The following is a 22,528-nucleotide window of genomic DNA, read 5'->3' on the forward strand; positions in this document are numbered from 1 at the left end:
TATGTGCATCTCAGAGAAGAATCTCAGAATCAGAAAACAATATTCATCACAACCTGGCACCATATCAACACAATTATGCATTATGTGCTGTCTCTATTTCTCTCGTAAATTTCAGTAGCAACACGTTAGCTTACCCAGCTAGACCGTTAGTACTCACGTTACATAATACAGGTAATACCTGAGCTAACATAGCGCTAGCGTCACTCGCGGCTAGCGTTAGCTTCGTGCTAACTTAGTTAGCGATCTTTTCAAAGTCGGTTTTCACGGTTAACAATGATACAGAGAATACCACGGTGGGTTCAAACATTAGGACACATTCCTAAAACTTTGATTGGTTTAATAAAAGTATCTCAATGAAAGGCATTTTCACATAACAAGCAAACAACGAGGCCTAGCCTCTTAGCATGTAGCAGCCATGCTTACCGGAGTCCAACAGAGGGCATACAAGGTTGAAGCAGCTCCTCTCTCTCAATAACTCACAAGGCTCTCTCCTAATAAACAAGAGATTCATCAATACACTACGCGGCTCGTCAGCTCGCTCAACGAGCGGCGCTGTCGGTCAGTGTCTCGGGTATCTCAGAACGACCGCGCATGCTGTGTGGCTATGACAAAGAATACAGGGCTGGTGCGCCACCATGTGGTGGGCATGGTAAACTCTCCTAAATTACATAAATGGGTTTAGTACCCATGTGGGTTACATATATTATCAAAAACGGTTGTCTTTTACATACTACTACCGTTTTTAGCAGGTGAAAGTTAAGTTCATCACCCTCTTTTTATTAAGTGACTGATTTACTTTGTGCAAAAAATTACTGTGAATCCTTAAAAACTAGTTCCCTTACTGTAACGTCTCAAAGCCTCTTTCTATTTCCTGTTACTTGCCAGCTAGAAGCAAATATGACAAATGAGTTTTATTGAAGTAGGACAATGTAGATAGCCAGTTAGAGAAAGACGTTATTACTGTATGCCCTATACACTTGTTTAGTATCTTCTGGAAATGGTAGCTGTTTCAGTTGTATGGGTTGTATTGAAGCTGTCTCTTGTTGTACATTCCTTTCTTTTGTTCTGCCCTGTACTGACTCACTGCTTCCTCTGCTGTCTGGCTGTATGAACTGCATGTTGGTAACACCAAGGGGTCACATTGGCTGACCTCACTGAGAAGAAGAAAGGAAAGTTTGGCTGGTTCACTCAGTCCACAGAGACACAGGGTAAATGTGTTTGAGTGTGTGCGAGTGTCTGGAAGTGTGCACATGAGTACAGTTCATCTTTGTCCCGGAACGTGTCTCTGCATGCATGTGCTTTGCTTATGCTTTTGTTTGTGCTTTTGTATTTGCATGCCCCTTGTTAAAGTGATCTGATCCTTACCATCCTCACTACAAGAAAATCATTTCATTGCATTGCACTACTACCAATAAAACAAAGCCTGACTCTATAGTGAAATAAATCGACACTTTGTCCTGTAGAACAGATGAACGCAAAAGGAAAAATTCTCCTCGAGGCAAATGTCACCTTAGGAGGATATTACTGAGCAGCATCTTCTTTGTAAGAGGAAGCGACTGAGTTTATGGGATATGTTGCTTTTGGTTTTGGAAAGAATAACACTATTAATCATAATACCAACCACATAAGAGAGATTGCCATTAATCTTGAACATTATTCAATGTTTATCATATTAATGATACATGTAGCACCTTCAGAGAGTTTAAAAATACAGCATAAAACGAGTTGTTTTGTAAACCAATGCATGTTTTAGTAAGTATAAACACTTACAACAGAAAGTCATGGTCAGTATGATATTTATGTTATATTTTAATTTACTGTATCATGGGTGGAAATTAAACAGAACTGTCACAGTGTTTGTTGTTCAGATCCCCCATCCACTCATCATCATTTTGAATTCCTTTCATTTGCCACTTACAAAGACATTTATTATGCATGTACAGTATATATGATTTCCAATATACTTTATGTTGTTACCTTGTCACTATGTAAATAAAACCTATTGCAGCACACAGACCTTGACCAAATAATTTGATCAAATATTTATCAGTCCTGAAAAGATTTGACAATCACTGGATACTGGTTACAATTAAACTATTTAATCTGAGTAACAATATTTGTATTCTGATAGGTTTCAATTTGATTATTGGTTTTAAAAAAAAAAAGATGAATTATGTGCAAAATCTAATTTGACTCAGGTTTGGCAGCACCATGACTTGATTTATGCAGAAACATCAAAATTCATCATTATGCAGTGTTCACAAAACAGAACGGCTGGTTTCACAGCTGTTCTGCAACTGAAGATCCAAGATCCAGTTGCATTGGACATTGTCAGTCTCTGTCTTTGAGAACCAAAATATTTTTGGAATTAAAAATCTGGCTAGAGTTTGCTTTTCATTTCTGTTAAACTTTTTTACCTGACACCTGAATTTTTCACATTTTTAGTTTATGTTTTTCTTTTATGGTGGTTTGGCTTGGCCTATAAGCCAGATGACAAACAGAAAGGATCAAATTGGAGACATCATACTTACAATCAATAGCTTCAATAGCTAAGATCTAAAGATATGAGTTTATTGTGGAGTGATGTCTCACAAGAACTGGTTTTGTTGATTTTGCAGTTGAGTCTTTCTTGTAGAACTTTGAGTCAAATGTTTTATTTTACATAAATTAGAGAGTTCTGGCAGTGCTCTCAATTAAAAACAAGCAAAAAAACATTTAACTTAAAACATATTTCATCACCCTTGAACCAAGCCAAACCAAATATGCATGTGTGTCAATTGGACAATCTATCATCATGTGACTGGAACAATGTGAAATGTGTTTCCTTCAGGTACAAAGTTTGTCCACTTGTTTGTTAACTTACTTTTTTGGTGTGTGTGTGTGTGTGTGTGTGTGTGTGTGTGTGTGTGTGTGTGTGTGTGCGTGCGCACGCACATGCGTGTGTGGGTGATACCATAGCGAGCATGCCCACTAGTGAGACAGAGTCGGTGAACACAGAGAATCACAATGGAGAGGAAGATAAATCACCCTGCTGTGGACCGCTGTGGTGAGTGTGACACATTACACACAACAGTCGGATGGTTGATCCTCTCAGTCAAATTATAATGAGCTAAGGATACTGTAGAAAGGGGTTCATCTGATAAATGAGTCAAAAGACACAAGGTTTGTACAAATCAAATATGTAACTCAAACACAGAGTGCAACATTACACATGTTGTTGCCCTTTATTAAAAGTTGCTTCATGTTTTATTCTCCACAGTCAAAAAATTACTAAATCAAAGTGCAGGTCAGTACCTTGGCATGGCACTGCATGGTAGATGTGTTCTCCATACATTTATTTGATTCAGCTGAGCTTGCATAGCTGATTTATGACTCATATTTTAATTGCTCCCTAATGTTTTCATCTGTGTTTATGTCCATTTTATTTTTTCGTGGTTAATCCGCTGCGTGCCATATTTTATTTCTGACTAACCAGTTACTTTATCCTGGTCTCACCACACTCCCATCATTGTGTTTTTTTTCTCTTTGTACCTAAAATGTACCTTCAGTTTTCTTTGTTATCCATTTTTGTCTAATTAGTTGTTGATTCATGTTGTGATGTTGTTCTATCATTCTATTTCCCCCCGTTAAATGCCGTATGTAAGAAATAAAACTTTATAATAAAAATATATATAACTGGAGTCAGAAGAGTTAATTCCAAAACATTTTAAATTCAATAAATTTTCCACTACATCTAAAGGAAATATTTATTTATTTATTTAGTTTGGGCTTATTATGTCTCATTTTGGAGCTAAACTCTTCTGAACATGGCTGTACATATCTTGACCATCCATCCTAAAGTGGAATTGTTTTTCTGTCAGTCGTCAGTGGCGGCGGTGGAACCGGTTTTGCCGGAGGAAGTGTCGTGCAGCTGTAAAATCAGTGACGTTTTACTGGCTGGTCATTGTCTTGGTGTTCCTCAACACTCTCACCATCGCCTCTGAGCACTACAACCAGCCAGACTGGCTGACTGAAGTGCAGGGTAACGTTCTTTGTTCTGTTGTGCTCTGTGTGATTGTCAAATTACAATTTACCTTTAACTATGACCTAACTATCAGCTGATTTAGGTCAGGTCATAGTTTGTTCAAATATGAGATGTTTGATAATATTATGAACAGTTTGTTTCTAAAGCGCTCTCCTCTCCTCTCCTCTCCTCTCCTCTCCTCTCCTCTCCTCTCCTCTCCTCTCCTCTTCAGACGTAGCCAACAAAGTTCTCCTTGCAATGTTCACCATGGAGATGCTGGTGAAGATGTACAGTTTGGGACTGCAGGCCTACTTTGTGTCCCTGTTTAACCGCTTTGACTGTTTCGTGGTGTGTGGCGGCATCGTAGAGACCATCCTGGTGGAGCTGGCCATCATGTCTCCTTTGGGTATTTCTGTTTTCCGCTGTGTACGCCTCCTTAGGATCTTCAAAGTTACACGGTGAGTAAATGAGTTGTGTGTGTATTATCTGGATGCAACAGAGATGACCTAAATGCGTCAGGCCTTATTCTTTTTTTTCTTTTGAGTAAAATATTTATTACACAATTCAGGAGGGTATTACAATAAAGTGCAGGCCATAAAAATATCTCTTCCTCTATTTTTGTTTCTTTTGAATAAAAATGGAAAAAACATTCAATTTTCACTTTTCAATACTATCCAAACCTGTGCAATAAACAACATTAAATATGTGTAAACTCATTGACAGTTAAGTTTGCAGCCAGACTGTGCCGTAGCTTTGGAGGTGACAGGGTCCAGTTCATATAATTACAGCTTACATCTCATTACTGTTGTGATCTGCTGTTGTCATATTAAAGGAGCATAAATCATTTTCAAAAAACAACAACTACAGAAGTTTTAGTCCTGTTTATAATGTGAGTTTTTACCTTTTTTCTTTCTGGATTTGTTGAGCATTCTGTATGTCTGTTCTTCTGTTAACTTTTTTTATATTTTTTTCTTCTCCAGTCATTGGGCATCTCTTAGTAACCTGGTGGCCTCTCTGCTCAACTCCATGAAGTCTATCGCCTCCCTGTTGCTGCTGCTCTTCCTCTTCATCATTATTTTCTCCCTGCTTGGCATGCAGCTGTTTGGGGGCAAGTTCAACTTTGATGAGACTGTGACCAAGAGGAGCACGTTTGATAACTTCCCTCAGGCCCTGCTCACTGTGTTCCAGGTGAATATTTGTCTTATTCAGAACATTCAGATAAGATTTGCAGGATGTATAACATCCGATCACAAAGAAAGTTTGAAATAACTCAACATACACTGTGATAACAATCACAGTATTACAGTTTTGGGAAAATTATGACATTTTGGCATTGTCAAAATGAAATCTACTCTATTTTCAAATCTTCTAGTATTTCATTAAAGACTTTATCATGAAAATATATCTGCTAACTCTAAATGTGTTTACTGAACAGTGTATGCAGGGAGGTTTTAAAGTCAGATATCTCGCCATCTCACCAAGAAATTATTGGGCCGTAGGTCATGGGTGCATGGACTATGTGCGTGTCGCCAAGCACACCCACTATTTTGGTTCATGTAGGTACAGAGGCGCAAAAGGGCAGATTAAAAAAATACACTTTCAGCCAGTCACAGAGTCTCATTGCTCTGAAGAAGCTGTGGCAATCACAGAGACGCTTCTTCAGGAAATCATATTATTGTGTGGATGGTGCACAGCATCACAACATGAACACACAGCACCATACCTGTTGTATTTTTCTCACTGCTAATTTGTGCAATGACAATAAAAACACATAATTTCAAAAAGTCCCTTATATGAGCTCATCAATCTAACATCTTTTAATTCCACTCTTAATGTTGTAAATTGTCATATTGTGTTAAATATTCATTTCAAGTCAGTCTTAGGATGAATGATTAAAGTGACCGTATCTGATATTTGCCAGATCTTGACAGGAGAAGACTGGAATACAGTGATGTACGATGGTATCATGGCATATGGTGGTCCCTCCTCCTCCGGAATGGTGGTCTGCATTTACTTCATCATCCTTTTCATCTGTGGAAATTGTATCCTACTGGCCACACACACACGCACACACACACGCACACACACACACACACACACACACACACACACACACACACGTGCTCATGCAATATCATTGAAAATCATTATCAAACGTTTGTTTTGATATTGAGCCACTTACGAGATTAGATTTCATCATGTTGGTCAGTGTTTTTTCCTGAAGTCACATGACCAGACATCCTGCTAAATGTCTTCTTGGCTATTGCTGTTGACAACCTGGCAGATGCAGAGAGCCTCAACACAGCACAGAAAGAGGAAGAAGAGGCAAAGAAGAGGAAGAACAGTGCCAAGTACAGCTGACGACACCTCAATATTTCACATAAATTTTTGTTCATATTTTCTGTTTAATTGTTTGTCATACACATTTGTCACAAGCACTTTCCTATGGCAGAAAAAAGTCACCCTCTACCTTGTTAGTTACTTGTTTTCTTTTATCTGTCCCACACAGGGATACAAGCACAGAAAAGAGGAGAGTTGAAATAACAGAATCCAAGGATGGTGAGACCAAGGTAAAAGACAGAGTAGCTCTAGTTTTCTTCATAATCTCTTCATGCAATTTGTATGATTTTATGTGAATTGTATGTATACATTGTCGAACTGTGACCGCCTGTCTGAAAGTGCACCATTGATTTAGCTTTCATCCCAGTACTTTTAAACCTGATCCCTGTGTGTAGGTGCCAGCAAAGGCCTTGCTACAGGAACACAAAGAGTTGTATCCTGCCATCGACTCCCCAGGTAAAAGTCATTCATTTTTAGAAAGAGGAGCTTTAACTGAGCAGTGCTCAAACTAGGGTCCGCAATGCATCCATTGCCACCACAACCAGTTTTTTTGTTCTGTATTCAACTATAAGTTTGAACAATGAGAAAAATCTGTGTTTTAGTGAGTGAAAATGTGTTTAGAGTTTTGCAACTTGTGTCTAACGAGGTGAAAATTGTTTATAGTTTTACCAAAAGAGTGATTGATTCAATAAATGGGTTCAGGCCACTGAGGGTTTGGCTCAGACAATGGAATTTAGTGTTTTTGTAATTCAGAAAAACTGTAAGAGCAGTATTTAAAAGTCATAAGCATCAGTTATATAAACACAAACAAGACAAATAACTCTTTATGTTTAGTGTGTGAAGATGACGATAATGATGACCTCCCAGAAGTCCCCTCTGGGCCCCGCCCCCAGAGGCTGTCTGAACTCAGCATCAAAGAAAAGACTCCGCCAATCCCGGAGGGCAGCGCCTTCTTCATCTTCAGCAGCACTAATCCGTGAGTCTTGTGCAGGTTTGGTAGGATCGATACCAAGGCACAACAATATTTCAGTCAACCTGTTCAGTATGACAGAAAATAAAAACCTCTAAAACCAATTATAGCAGATTAGCAGAAAATTTGCAAGCTGTGTCACTACCCCAGATTTGCTGTCAACTCACTGTACATACTGACTGCTCACTTTTTCTTTCTGTTTCCATATCACCCTCTTTTCTGCTTTCCCTCTAGGTTTCGTGTATTCTGCCATAAGCTGATCAACCATCAGATCTTTACCAACCTCATCCTGGTCTTCATCATGCTCAGCTCTGTCTCTCTGGCTGCGGAGGACCCCATACGCAACTTCTCTGCTCGCAATATTGTATGTAAACAACCACTGGAACTGTGGTCTTTACACGTCTACACTAGGGTGACCAGATGTCTCCTCCTCCCTCCTAGCTGTGTCCTCAGCCAATGAACTTGTGTGTGTCTGTGTTAGAGATTAGAGGGAAACCTGGTAGTTAAATCTCTGTGTGTTCAGCTTTCAGTATGTTCATAGTTTCTCAGTCTTTTTGGTTTGGTTTAGTTTCACTCATGTTTTCCTGTTTGTCCTTTTGGACATTTTACAGTTTACTGATCTCTTTCAGTCATGTTGGAGCTGTGTATGGACTTTATAGGGAATGCAATGCTCGTTTGTCACTCAGTTAGTGGAGCTTATTATTATTCTTCCATAAAAACAGTTCTAATCAGCCAGATACGGACATATTCAGCTGATCCACTCTTTGGTCAGTAGAATTTTAAATATTGCAGGGAGGAATAGAAACACACACAGTGAACTGAAAAGGGCTGCAGGTGACAGACTCTTACTGTGGTTTGTGAATAGCACACTTCAAACACACCATCAAGGGTAAACATCCTCACAATGCTTTGCAGTGCAGTGGAAAAACACATGGCTTGGTGCGGCTCCCTCCACTGCTACAGAAAAATCCTACTCTAGGCACAAAATGTAACTTTGGTTGGTCTAGCATTCTGTGAATTAAAGTTTTCCCATATAAATTTTTCATTCTTTGCTCCTGCCACTGCTGTTCACAAACAACTCTGCTCAATGTTTGAAAGCAGGGCTGGTGTGTGAGTTTACACTATTTTACATTCAAATCTGACCTAGTACAGCTTTGATATACTACTGTATGTTTCATCTGTGTCTGACTTTCACTGCATCTACTGCTAAAAGTATTTGATGTGTTATCCTGTTATCCTGAAATGACTTGAACTTGTGCATTGCCTCTTGCAGATACTTGGTTATTTTGACTATGCTTTCACCGCAATCTTTACTGTTGAGATCCTGTTGAAGGTAAATTTCCTCTGCGTGCTGTGCTGTGCTGTGCTGGGTAGAGCTTCAGTAACCCTGCGTGCTTATGTCACTCTGATTGCCTCCTCAGATCCTAGGCTATGCAGACTATGTCTTCACTAGTATGTTTACATTTGAGATCCTTATTAAGGTAAACCATAAAAACTGTTGTGCTGCCTCAGCAACAACCCACCACTTCCAAGCTTGCTGCACATATTTTCCCTCCCCTCATTTTTGTCTCTATAATTTTTGATCAAAGTTGTCATGGCGATCAATCTGTTAATGTGGAGCTCATATGTTTTTGTCAGATTTTTTTGGTCTGTCAGTCAGTTTTCCATCACAGCCCACTTCCCCCTCTTCATCTGAGACCATCTTATGGCCCAGTGGCTCTCCATAGTAAAACTACTTGTTTAGCTGTTCCTGAATATTGCAGTTCTTTTTTTTCTCAACTTCCTGGTGGCATTTTGGAAACTTTTCCCAACTATTATAATTTTTTGAAAATTTTAATCTTTTTAAAAACATTGAGATTACCAAATTGTGAACAACTAATATTTTTTATTTAAATAAAATAATACAATTTGTTAAGTTTTAAATATTCTGAGCTGTGGAGAGATGAACTTGAACTAAAATCAATCTTAATATCCCACTGCCTGACTGTAGACAGACGTGACCCTTTTCTTATATTTAAATGTGTTTCGGGTAATGCACTTCCAAAAATGTGCTTGAAGAAATCCACAAACATCAGGAACAATTTTATTATTCTTACTGTTAAAATTCAATCCTCTGCCTTACCCCTTTGCTCGCTGCATGCCTGCACAAAGTAAATCTCATGTGTTATGGTTAAAGACAAAAATTCCATCAGTAGAAGACTATAATCTCTGTTTCATGGGAAGTGTTTTTAGTGAGTGAGTGAGTGAGTGAGTTAGTTCCTAGCTTAATCTCAAATGAGATGTAGTGGCTTTCGACTTGCCTTGTCTGAAGATTTTGCATTGTTTAAAATCTGTTTATGTGTGCGTGTGTGTGTGTGTGTGTGTGTGTGTGTGTGTGTGTGCGTGTGCGTGTGCGTGTGTGTGTGTGTCTAGTCTAACGCAGTATTAAAAGCCTTTCAAAGTGTTTTTGATGTAGCATTTGTGAGTGTGAATTCAGTCTTACCTTGTCCATTTAGATTTTGTTTTGAATTTTTTAAAACATTGAACCAAACATAGTACAAATATTACTTACTTTAGTAGCTTACATAACATTAGAATAATAACATTCTGTTGAGATACTGAAAGGGTGCCTGCTCAAAGTATCACAACATTATTGCTTCATTTCAGTGCAGGACCGTCAAGTGTGCGACTGCAAATCAAATTACATTGTGAACTGTTGTCATGAACACTCGTGTTTGAAATGCAAACTTAATGTTAATGTAAGAGGATATCCAAGAATAAATTATGAAACTACAGTTTTGGTACACACAGAATGCCCTTATAAGAATTAATACCGTTATATGATTTTAGTAACAGATCATCTAAACAGTTATTATAATTTAAATCCCATCTCAGCCTCACTTTAAGTTGTGCCCATATATGAATATACATGTTTGTAGGCAGGTCTGTCTATTTCAGTCCTGACTCTGTGTCTCCTCTGTCCATCTTTCCAGATGACAGCATTTGGAGCGTTCCTTCATAAAGGGGCGTTCTGTAGAAACTACTTCAACCTATTAGACCTGCTAGTCGTTGGTGTGTCTCTGGTGTCCTTCGGCATTCAGTACGTATCATTCAGGTTTTTTTTATGTCTTGTCTGTATGTACCATTGAGTAGCTGTGTTTGATTTTTGTGATAATATATAAACATTGGTCTTTGCTCTGCTGGTAGCAGGTTATAAAGAAGTAGATAGATAGATAGATAGATAGATAGATAGATAGATAGATAGATAGATAGATAGATAAATACTTATCACCTAGGGGAAATTCATGTGCCCATTAGCTCATTGTTGATAATAAATAAACAATAATAATTAGATTAGTCCACTTCCTTTGGCTGAAGTGTTGTATAGCCTGATGGCAGTGGGAACAAAGGATCTCCTGAACATCTCTGTTCTGCAGCGCAGGGAGATGAGACGTTTGCTGCTGTAGCTGCTTCACTGTCCTGCCAGAATGTTGTGGAGAGGATGGTTGGTGTTGTCCAAGATGGCCTCCATCTTACATTGCATGCATCTCTCCACAACAGTCGTAAGTGAGTCCAGACTCCTGCCAAGCACAGACCCAGCCTTTTTTACCAGCTTGTCCAGTCTCTTTGTGTTCATGTTGGACATGCTGCTGCCCCAGCAGACTGCAGCATAAAAGAGTACACTGGCCACCACTGACTGATAAAATATGTGCAGCATTTCACTGCAGACGTCAAAGGACCTGAGCTTCCTGAGGAAAAAGAGCTGACTCTGCCCCTTTCACGTAGATGGCATCCATGTTCAGGGACCAGTCCAGTTTACTGTCCAGGTGCACATCTAGGTATTTATAAGTGTGCACCACCTCAATGTCTTTCCCTCGAATGTTGACTGGCTGAAGGGTGCGCCTAGACCTCTGAAAGTCCATGACCATTACCTTGGTCTTGGAGGTGTTCAGAAGGAGGCAGTTCTTGTCAGGCCATCATCAGATCCCTGTACTCCTCTTCCTGCCCATTCCTGATACGTGCCACAATAGCTGTGTCAGCCGAGTACTTCTGAATGTGGCAGGACTCAGAGTTGTATTCAAAGTCCACCGTATACAGGGTGAACAGGAACGGAGCCAGAACAGTCCCCTGTGGAGCCCCAGTGCTGCTTATCACTGTCCCTGAGACACAGTTACCCAGCCTGACCTGTCTTGTCAAGTAATCCACAATCTAGGATGTGAAGCAGGGATCCACCCCCATCCCTTCCAGCTTGTCATTAAAAATTGGGGGTTGGATGGTGTTAAATGCACTTGAGAAATCAAAGAACATAATCTCATTTAAGTACCTGGCTCATCCAAGTAAGAATGGGCCCAGTGGAGCATGTAAAGGATGGCATCATCCACTCCAATATGTTCTTTGTAGGCGAATTTTAGGGGGTCTAGTGCATGTTAAACCTGTGGCCTCAGAAGGTGGAGTAGCAGCCTCTCCAGGGTCTTCATGATGTGTGATGTGATGGCTTCTCCCTGTCTCCATCCCTGAAAGCCTCCTTTTTCTGGTTGAGGAGGGTCTTGATGTTACTGGTGATCCAGGGTTTGTCGTTTGGAAAGCAGTGTACAGTCCTTGGTGGTATTATAGTGTCCATACAGAAGTTAATGAAGTCAGTGGTACATTCAACCATTCTATCAAGGTCAAGGTCCTTGCTTTTTTCATTTGCCTGTGACTCCAACAGGACATTCCAATCTGTGTGGTTAAAATCCCCCGATGAATGCATCATGGTTCTGGGTCTGTACTCTCAACTGTAGACTCAACACTCTTGTGAATGACATCACACGTGACTGCAGGCTCTGCTCGTGGTTGAATGTAAACAACAATGGCGACAATGTGTTAGAACTCCCTTGGTACATAGTACGGTCTAAGACCAACTGCCAACAGTTCAATATCCCGGCAGCAGATCTTCTCCTTCACTGTGATCTGACCGGGGTTGCACTATCTATTGTTCACAAGCAGAACCAGTCCTCCACCTTTATTCTTCCCACTTGCTCTGGCACCTTTGTCCACTTGTACTGCAGTGAATGGTTAAATCCACACAACGGTCAGGAGTGTTGTCGTTTAATCAGGTCTCCTTGAAACACATGAGACTACACTCACAAAATGCTTGCTGGTTGTTCACAAGTGCCTCCAGTTCATCACACTTGTTAGCCAGGGAGTTGACATTTCCCATGAGGATCGATTGTAGAAAAGGCTTATATCTCCATCTCCTAGCCTTTAGTTTAGCCCCGGCTCTGCATCCACAGTACAGCTTCTTCAGCTCAGCCGGTATGGGATGTTTAACTCCATATCTGGTAAACTTTAAAGGCAGGAGTTCTTCTTTTGTGTACATTATTTTGATTTTTGTGATAATATATAAACATTGATCTTTGCTCTGCTGGTAGCAGGTTATAAAGAAGTAGTTTAATGTTTTATATAACGGAAATATGCTCTATAGTTTCATTGCCATGAGTAAGGGATTCCTGACAGTCACTGTGTAGAAAAAATTTCCAATAACTGAACCTCAGCATGTGCTGTGATGAGCACTTATCATGTTTACCATTGGCGCTGTGTTTCAGTATAAAACCTGTATGTATAAGGCTAGATGACAAAAGAAACTTACCAGATACACAACACCAAATAATTCTCACACTATAAAACTGCATTAGCTTTTTATTCGATGCTGAATCCAATGGTGTGTCTTGGTTTTTCCATAGGTCCTCTGCTATCTCCGTGGTCAAGATTCTGCGTGTTTTGAGAGTCCTCCGCCCACTCAGGGCCATCAACAGAGCCAAAGGACTCAAGGTCAGAATAACAAAAATATGACATGATACAGGGTGTATCTCTATTCGTGTGTTGTGTGTGGTTTACCATGTGAATGCGTCGCTGAGTTAAGTTGTGCATGCATACACCTTTGGTTGTGTTGCACTGGTGTGTATTTCTCTTAAAATTACGATACTGTGTGTCCTTTTCAGCACGTGGTCCAGTGTGTGTTTGTGGCCATCAGGACCATCGGTAACATCATGATTGTCACCACCCTGCTGCAGTTCATGTTCGCTTGTATCGGTGTGCAGCTCTTCAAGGTACAGTGAAGATATGGAAAGAGCAAAAGAATGATATAGGGGAATGGGGTCACACCTGATGGTTAACTGACTGGTTCACCGAATCAACTGATTCTTCTACTGTAAAACACCAAATAGTTGTATAGAAGTAAAAGAAGGCCTTAAACTAAGTTAAACTATGTGAACCTCTGACTTTCTCTTTTGTTTTTTAATAAAGGGGAAATTTTATCGATGCACAGATGACGCAAAGAACAGCCCAGAGGAGTGCAAGTGAGTGTGTTTCATTCTTCAAGGTTTCCAGATGTGTGTGCTTGAGTGTATATGTGGTTAAAATTTTGTCTTTAACTCACAGGGGTGCATACATTCTCTACAACAACGGGGACACAGCACTGCCCATGGTGAGGGAGAGGATCTGGTACAACAGTGACTTCAACTTTGACAACGTCCTCATGGCCATGATGGCTCTCTTTACCGTCTCCACCTTCGAAGGATGGCCCACGTAAGTACTGCTCTGTGTCTGAGGTATAACTCAGATTTGTTTATCATTGTGGAGAATAACAGTGAGACTCTGGATTTATTTAATGTTTGGTAATTTTTCACTGTCCATCTATCTCTGAAAGAAAATGAAAACCAAAAGTATAGAGATGTAGCCAGTTGTCTTCAAGTCTAATATATCTTTAATTTCACTATTTTGTGTGTACGAATGTGCTCTTGCAGCATTTGTGTTTGTGGATGTATAAGGCTTTAAGTGCCTTATTTATTATCATTAAACAAACCAAATGTGCATGGTTGGAGTTGATTATTTTACTTTTTGTGTGTCTCTGCAGCTTGTTGTATAAAGCCATCGATTCCAACAGAGAGAACATGGGTCCCATCTACAACTACCGCATCGAGATCTCCATCTTCTTCATCATCTACATCATCATCATCGCCTTCTTCATGATGAATATCTTTGTTGGTTTCGTCATTGTCACCTTCCAGGAGCAGGGGGAGAAGGAGTACAAGAACTGCGAACTGGACAAGAACCAGGTAGGAGGGTCTCAGAGTGTGTGTGCATTTATGTGTGTGTCTTTGTGATCTATTGAATAAGAATACTAAAAGTAACCGTCTCTTCCTACTGAAATGCCATAATTCATATGCCATCAGAAAACATGAAGAAATAATGTATGTATCACACATCGGATCCTGATGAAAGACTTATTCAAGTTGAAAATCTCTACTGATGTACATTGTATAATTTGTTGAGAACAAAATTATGAAACAACGGTCAATGGTAACCAAAATCATCAACCCATTAAGGTCTGGATTCACAATCACACTGAAAATAAAAATGAAGAATTGAAATCACAGGCTAATCTGACTTTCGTGAATTTAATCACAGCAACTCATAATGTGACTCAGTAGTGTGTATGGCCTCTGTGTGCCTGTATGCACTCCTGACAACGTCTGGGCATGCTCCTGATGAGTCGGTGGATGGTGTCCTGGGGGATCTCCTTCCAGACCTAGATCAGGGCATCAGTGAGCTCTTGGACAGTCTGTGGCGGTACTTGGCCGCGTTGGATGCACTGTTACATAACGTCCCATAGCTGCTCAATTGGATTTAGGTCAGGGGAACGTGAGTGCCAGTCAATGGCATCAATGCCTTCATCATCCAGGAAGTGCCTACACACTCTCACCACATGAGAGTGGCTACATACTCCGCACCAGGAGGAACCCAGGGCCCACTGCACCAACGTAAGGTCTAATCACTCTGAGGATTTCATCCCGGTACCTAACAGCAGTCAGGGTACCGTTGGCTGTGACATGGAGGTCTGAGCGACCTTCCAAGGATATGCCTCCCCAGACCATCATTGACCCACTGCCAAACTGGTCATGCTGGACGATGTTACAGGCAGCATAACATTCACCGGCGTCTCATCTGTGAAGAGAATGGGACACCAATGGCGGACTTGCCAATTCTGGTGTTCTCTGGCAAATGCCAATCGAGCTGCACGGTGCTGGGCTGTGAGCACAGGTACCACTAGAGGATGACGGGCCCTCATACCACCCTCATGGAGTCTGTTTCTGACAGAGACACAGCAAACCTTCTTGCGACCGCTCGTATGGATGTGCCATACTGGAGGACGTGGACTACCTGTGCAACCTGATTGGGCTGCAGGTACCGCCTCATGCTACTAGAAAGTGACAAGACCACTAGCAAAACACAAAACTAGAGAAGAATCAGTCAGGAAGGATCAGGAGAGAGCAACTCTCTGTGGCCACCACATGCAAAACCATTCCCTTTTAGGAGGGTTGTCTTGCTTTTGCCTCTCCATTGCACCTGTTGTCACTTTCATTTGGACCAAAGCAGGTGAAATTGATTCACAATCACTTGTGCATTCATGCTATCAGATTGCTCTGCACAGTGGATATTAAAATGCAGATGTTTTTTGCTGGTTGGTATCTTTTTTAGGACTTTAGTATTGCAGGTAGTTACAAACATTTATAACTGATAAAAGGGAGTTTTATTGTAAAGTGTAAAACAAATCATCATTTATTAATGAGTTACTACAAGGCTCCTTTTACCAGTTGTAAATGGTAGTAACTCATTAGTTAGATTAATGACTAGTAAGCATTAACTTGATCTTGCCAAATAGTGAGCCTGCATCAACATATGAAAACTGTTTTAACTTGTTAACTTATAATTGTTTATTTATGATTTATAGTGTTAACAACCAAACTACTAACCTAATTATAAACCATTTATAAATCATTTTTAAGGGTAGTCTTATTGTACAGTGGTACCTAATGTACCATCCAAACAGTGACTGCATCTTTTACATAAAATGATCTGTTGTAATTGTACATCAGTCTGTTTGTCTGTTTCTGTTTGTCCCCACCTCCCCTCTCAACCACTGCAGCGTCAGTGTGTGGAGTACGCTCTTAAAGCTCGACCTCTGCGGCGCTACATCCCCAAAAACCCCTACCAGTACAAATTCTGGTATGTGGTCAACTCCACTGGTTTTGAGTACGTCATGTTTGTCCTAATCATCCTCAACACCTTGTGTCTGGCTATACAGGTAAGTGTTCTCCATTAGGTCCTTCGGGTGAAATTGACATAAACTAGTTAGTGCATCTACATTGGTCATTTAATGGTATATAAGTGTCAAATTTATCCAATTATCAGACCCTGACAATGATTAATTCATATGTCTAGGAATGTAAAGGGTGGTTTAGTTTGAATTCTCTCTATGCTGCATGCAGTTAAAATTGTCATCATCCATGCCTCATAATCTGAATACAATTTGCTGTCGTTTTTCTCAATACCCATCAAAATGTAACCACCAACATTGTATTTTTTCACTTGAAAGATCTACATCATTTTGTTTGTCTGTCTGCCTGTCCTTGTCCAGCACCATGGTCAGTCTCATCTGTTTAACTGTGCTATGGACATTCTCAACATGGTCTTCACTGGAGTTTTCACTGTGGAAATGATCCTCAAGCTCATCGCCTTCAAACCCAGAGTAAGTATCTGCTCCTCCTCTCTCCTCTCCTCCCGTGCAGCTACTGTAGTATTTGCAAAATCTAAGCAAGCTACAGGCATAAATATGTAAAACTCCCCGTATGGTTCCTTAAATTCTCTTCCTCAGACTTTTACCTTTAGATCTCCCTTAACATTTTTATTCCTAAAAAGATTCATGGTTGAATTTTTATTTGAAAGCACCCGCCTTTCCCTTTGAACCCAGACCTCATACACTCCTATCCCTGTCACCTTCCCTTCTGCTTCCACTGGCTGTGATGCTTCTGCCATCTTCTCCTTATCTTCACCCTTCATTACTCCTTTCACCGCAACCTCTCTACCTCTTATACTTTCCTGTACCCCCACCCCACCCCACCCCACCCTCCTCCTGCTGGCTGTGCATGCTGCCATATTCAGGGCTATGTCGGGGACGCCTGGAATGTCTTCGATGCCCTGGTGGTGATTGGCAGTGTAGTCGACATCATACTCAGCCAGGTAGAAAGACATCAGTATGTACAACTGTCATTCCTTCTTCCTGCTCTCCCACTGCTGCTGCCACTCTCGTCTTTCTTCTCTTTACATCTTTCCTCCTTTCCTTCCTTCCTGTCTTTGATTTACTGAAGTTGAACTGAACTTTTCTTTATTCAAGCCCTCATCCAGTTTTTGCTCATGAAGTCTGCTGAATCTGTTGTGGATGGTTGATCAGCACCACATATATACAGTATGTGCACTGATGGGCTAGAAAATTTCTACGACCAACCTGCGTCTACAACTGTACAGTGTGAAATGTTAACATGTGTATAACATTAAGCCACTGCTCCATAACGATTAGATCTTATGAAATGCTTTAGTTTTACGTCTGTGGTGGCCATTTCTTTCAGCCTGCCTCTATAACCGTGAGGAAAAAAATGATTTTGAAACAGAAAGTGAATGACAGAGGGTTAATTTATCATGTAGACTAGTTACGTTTCCAAAGGAATATTCTTGTAAATCAAACAAGTTATACACTCACAGACTCACTGGCAGGAAGGATTTGACTTTCAACCTCACTCTGTTATATCAAATCACAACGTTTTGATGTTCTCCTCCTTCTTTGCTTTTCTTACCTCTTCTTCCTTTTCTTTATTGCTCTGTTGTCTCTCTCTTTCTTCTTTTCTGTGTTTTTGTTGCCTGTGCTTGCAGAACTATTTTGCTGATGCATGGAACACGTTTGATGCCTTAATTGTTGTGGGTAGCGTGGTTGACATTGCCATCACTGAGATCAATGTAAGTAGTCATTTATCACACATACACACCTGCCTTACTCTTTCCCAGCAAGGGTGCCTTGCTCTAGCATCAGAGCTGCATTCACAATCACTACATTCTCATGCTTAAAGTAAGGACCAGTGTGTAGGATTTATGGCATATAGTGGTGAAGTAATAGATTGCAACCAACTGAGACACCCTCCCTCACTCCCCCCTGTCCAAACGTGTAGGAGAACATCAGGTAACTTAAGAATGTGAAAGGCCCCCCTCTAGAGCTCGTGTTTGGTTTAACCGTTCTGGGCTCCCTTTGTAGATTTGAAGTAAAAACACAATGACTCTTAGTTTCAGGTGATTATACACTAAGGAAAACACAATAATGAATATTATGTACTATTTCTGCCAATAGAAACCCCTAAATCCTACACACCGGCCCTTTAATGTTCCTCACAACTGGCAGAAAGCCAGTTTTATATGTTAAAATCATGATGACATTGCTTAACTAATGTGATTTGACAGCAGTTTTTGAATAAATGTTTGAATACAGCTTTGTTAGTTTATTATGATACAAACCCAATAGAAACCCCTAAATCCTACACACCGGCCCTTTAATGTTCCTCACAACTGGCAGAAAGCCAGTTTTATATGTTAAAATCATGATGACATTGCTTAACTAATGTGATTTGACAGCAGTTTTTGAATAAATGTTTGAATACAGCTTTGTTAGTTTATTATGATACAAACTGCACATGAAATCATTATTTAACTGAATAAAGAAAAGGGAAAAGGTGATTGGAAACTTTCACGGGTTGCGATGTTTGTTGTGCTGTAATTAGCTTCCTCTAGTCCTAACAAAGATTGCAAGTTGTGAACATACAGTAGATGTGCAGTATTTGAATATTAATCAGAGGATTATATTTATCAGATATATAGCTTAGAAAACAAAGAATTACGTTTCTCATAATGCTTAATTTTTAAATTAAGACAGTAAGAAAGACAGTTAAAATAAAATGTCAACAGTTTGAGAATCTAAAATATTATTAGGAGCTGTTTTTGAAAGCAGCTCAGTTATAATTTTAAATTTTTGATGTAAACATTTTTGTTGTAACCTCTTTGAATCTGCTGTGCTGCTACTGCAAGGCCACTGTGTGTCCCAGTGTGAAGCCTCCTTGCTTGTTGCAGGCTTGTTCATGTGAAGGTGTCCTGTCAGTCATTTGTTTTGAGTGAATTTTTAAAGAAAATCACACTGTGCACTTTACTGACCATATTCCAGGATACATACTAACATACAAAATAAATAGGACACACAGACAGTTACAGCAACATGGTTAATACAGTATACCTTGTCAACATTTCATATACCATTAGCTGCTATGCTGTACGGTTCTGCAACTGAACCACCTGTGTATTTATTTTTCATATTTCTTGATGTAAATGACCAACATCTTCCTTTCTTCTTTTCCTTTAGATATAATTTTCAGAAAATTTTGCTGCCTTTGCAAGAAAACACTTAGAAAACATCAAACCTCCTTAAGTTAGAAAAGCATCCCAGCAAACACTGAACCTTAATTAACCTTAGCCTTAACCTTAAAAAGTCAGGGCACCAGTTAATTTCAAACCAGGTTTGATATCTAAAAAGGTCATAATAATAATAATAATAATAATAATAAAAATAGGAAAGTGTCTTAAATATCTAATTACAGTACATCCAGCATGAATTGTAAAATAATTTGGTGAAAAGTATTTGCGGAAATTGTATGAAGACAATAGTAATGATAAAACAAAAACAATAGCAATAAGCTATGTCAGTATTTTGTCTACAGCAGGGTTTCCCAACCTGTTCCAACAAATGAGAAATAGATTGATAGGCCTGTAAACAAACATAAAACCAATGTAGGTCTACATTGCAAATTCGGCACCGGCATGGCCAGACGAAACGTAAATACAAGCAACAGCCATTATTGCAAAGAAATATTAAAACATTGCACTCTTACTTGTGGCTTTTTTATAAACCAACCTGCCAACAATATGAGGACGGCATGGTTTTCAAAACAGGAGTCCATTTCCAGTGGATTTCCCTCCCACTCCCCACATAGAAAGCCAGTATGTGTTTGCTCTTTTGTGCTATATGCAACATCCACTGCTGGCTCACACAGGGGCTTCGATCCCCGACACATAGCCACAGCTGATCAATGAAAAATTACTTTTTTTTTTTTCAGTGTGTAGGCATAACCAGAAGAAAAATGTTTAAATAAGTAAAGCAACAAAACAAAATTAAAACATTGCACTCTTACTTATAGAGCTGCAGCAGATCAGTTCAACAATAGGCCAACAACATGTTGACTCTGATGTTGCATAGCGGCCACCAAATTTCTTGATGTCTGGCCCAATGGATTACAGTCTCAGTCGAAGATCTGGCTCCATATTCAGTTTATTTCTATATTTAGTTTTTAGTGCCACAAGCACAGAAAAGTCAGTCTCAGGGGTATTTTGTCAGGAAAGGCATTTGAAATCTCACAGCTCTGTCTGAAAGATTGGGATACTCAGAAGCAACATAAAGCCAGAAGTTTGTCAGGTACTTCTGAGAAAACTAGTTTCTAGCAGTGTTGCAGGAAAGTTCCACAAGACTGTCTTGCTCTTTAGTGCTCAGGGCTGCGAGGGCCTTGTCACTGTGTCTGGCGAATGGGTTTATTTTCAAACGAGTCATAATTTGATTGACCGACTCCCTTAACCCACAGCTCCAGTTTTCTAATAGTCGCTTCCACTTTATTCTGGACATTGAACATGTTCACTGCTGTTCCCTGGAGGCTGAGGTTAAGTCAATTTAAGTGAAAATATCTGCCAGGTAACAATGTAGCCAACCACTCAAAAATCACTGAAGCATTGTGCCACTTCAAACTTTGTGTCCAGAAAAAACATCACATAACTCAAAAAGGTGCGTCAACTTTTTCTTTTGTTTGACGGGGGAGAGGTCACTTGTCATTTAATCATCCGTCTCAACTCTTCCCTTTTATTTCTTCCTATTGCTAACCAGCTATCCCTTTTGACTCTCCAATTTTTGCCATGGATGAGATCTTTTAGTGCACAATCAGACTGAGATAGCACACAAATACAGGTGGGACCACCTTTGATAATCCGTTCTGGTCCTGTGTCAGAGGCAGTAGGACTTTAACACAGAGAGGCACATATGGTACAAAAAATACAATACAACTAGGAAAGAACTCTACGCACAGCAATACTACCCTGCAATTTCATGGAACACTGTAGCTTAACGTCATACAGGAATGTTCACAGCAAACAAGGACCACTCGAAACTGTAGGTCGGTCGAAACCAATTTGGCCAATAGGAGGAGGCAGAGGGCCCCCCTTGACTCCCGGCGTCACCACATGAGCCCCTGGCAGGATGTCCGGGCACAAAAAGCTATTTAAAATACATGGCATACAAACAAAGAAAGCGCTCTGAATACAACAATCTATAAACATTAAATCTGAAAATTATTAAGCTTATCCTGCCTGGTCTGGTGACAAGAACCCCCGTGGGGAGCGAATATGGTCTCCCGTGGAAGCAGGAAGCGGTCCCAGATACACTCGGGATGAAGCCAATAGTTACAGGAATTGATCTGCTTGAACCGGCGTGAGGAGGATGTGTGAAGTGCACCGTGATAACAGCCCCGGGCAGGAAAGGCAAAGGCACTTATTAGTCCCCGGTCCCTCTCTACTTAAAGTAGGCGACCAGCCTCCCCTCCAAATTCAGGAACGGATACCCTACTTAGCCGTCTTCACTGCCGGCAACACTAAAAGTTTCGAACAGCACCCTCCCGCCACAGCGACAAAGCAATTCAGTTCCCTCGTGCGCCGCCGCCCGTTTAATGCCGACTTTTATTTGGCGCGCCCCTCTCCACCCTCTAACACAGGTGAGAGTTATCAATCATCAGTTCTCAAACACGCGGGGAACCCTTCCACTGAGTGTCCACAGGGAGATGAGACCCTCCCCCACAAGTCCTCACTACACTATCATTGGCTCAAAACAAAACAAAACAAAACAGAAATACTAAAAACAAAACGAAACAAAAACAATGAAAGGAGTTTTAAAAAACTGTTTTTAAAGATCATTGTGTTGTAAAACATTTAAAAAACAGTTTTTATATTAAAATTTTTTATAATCATACTTTTTCACCAGAACTGTACTGTTTTGTAAAGGAACAGTAGTTCATTTTCCCTCAGCCATTGTACACTTGCATTTTATGTGTTACTGCTGGGAACATGTGGTAAAGCCTTGGCATGACAGATTTTATGCTTCACGATGATGATGTTCTTGTTTGTGCTGTGTGATTCAGTGTTAAATAGCTTAACTCACAGTGATACCTGATGATTTATTTATGCTTTTTTTCTTCTCGATAGACGAGTGCTTTAAGGTGTTTTTTACT

At 40.2% G+C, this 22,528-nt stretch overlaps 1 protein-coding gene across 13 annotated transcripts in view; it reads left to right on the forward strand.

The window, feature by feature from the left end:
- Positions 1 to 22,528, forward strand: part of cacna1db (calcium channel, voltage-dependent, L type, alpha 1D subunit, b) — a 162,119-nt gene that overhangs the window by 107,581 nt on the left and 32,010 nt on the right. For 4 of the 13 annotated variants that reach the window (XM_087179641.1, XM_087179643.1, XM_087179644.1 and 1 more), the window contains 22 exons: positions 2,959 to 3,046; positions 3,260 to 3,286; positions 3,861 to 4,021; positions 4,236 to 4,461; positions 4,984 to 5,191; positions 5,925 to 6,045; positions 6,240 to 6,354; positions 6,513 to 6,573; positions 6,739 to 6,799; positions 7,178 to 7,319; positions 7,548 to 7,677; positions 8,735 to 8,794; positions 10,286 to 10,392; positions 13,016 to 13,103; positions 13,274 to 13,381; positions 13,578 to 13,630; positions 13,713 to 13,859; positions 14,188 to 14,389; positions 16,261 to 16,419; positions 16,753 to 16,863; positions 17,277 to 17,354; positions 18,042 to 18,125. In XM_087179641.1, the coding sequence (XP_087035767.1) occupies positions 2,959 to 3,046; positions 3,260 to 3,286; positions 3,861 to 4,021; positions 4,236 to 4,461; positions 4,984 to 5,191; positions 5,925 to 6,045; positions 6,240 to 6,354; positions 6,513 to 6,573; positions 6,739 to 6,799; positions 7,178 to 7,319; positions 7,548 to 7,677; positions 8,735 to 8,794; positions 10,286 to 10,392; positions 13,016 to 13,103; positions 13,274 to 13,381; positions 13,578 to 13,630; positions 13,713 to 13,859; positions 14,188 to 14,389; positions 16,261 to 16,419; positions 16,753 to 16,863; positions 17,277 to 17,354; positions 18,042 to 18,125 (2,537 nt within the window). Of the gene's footprint in view, positions 1 to 2,958; positions 3,047 to 3,259; positions 3,287 to 3,860; positions 4,022 to 4,235; positions 4,462 to 4,983; positions 5,192 to 5,924; positions 6,046 to 6,239; positions 6,355 to 6,512; positions 6,574 to 6,738; positions 6,800 to 7,177; positions 7,320 to 7,547; positions 7,678 to 8,586; positions 8,647 to 8,734; positions 8,795 to 10,285; positions 10,393 to 13,015; positions 13,104 to 13,273; positions 13,382 to 13,577; positions 13,631 to 13,712; positions 13,860 to 14,187; positions 14,390 to 16,260; positions 16,420 to 16,752; positions 16,864 to 17,276; positions 17,355 to 18,041; positions 18,126 to 22,528 lie in introns of all 13 variants that reach the window. The other 9 variants (XM_087179652.1, XM_087179642.1, XM_087179647.1 and 6 more) reach the window with 9 other exon arrangements.

The sequence above is a fragment of the Seriola lalandi genome, unplaced genomic scaffold, assembly GCF_002814215.2.
Source record: "Seriola lalandi dorsalis isolate HSWRI2012SDOR001 ecotype SW California unplaced genomic scaffold, Sedor1 jcf7180002054861, whole genome shotgun sequence".
Classification (NCBI taxonomy): domain Eukaryota; kingdom Metazoa; phylum Chordata; class Actinopteri; order Carangiformes; family Carangidae; genus Seriola; species Seriola lalandi.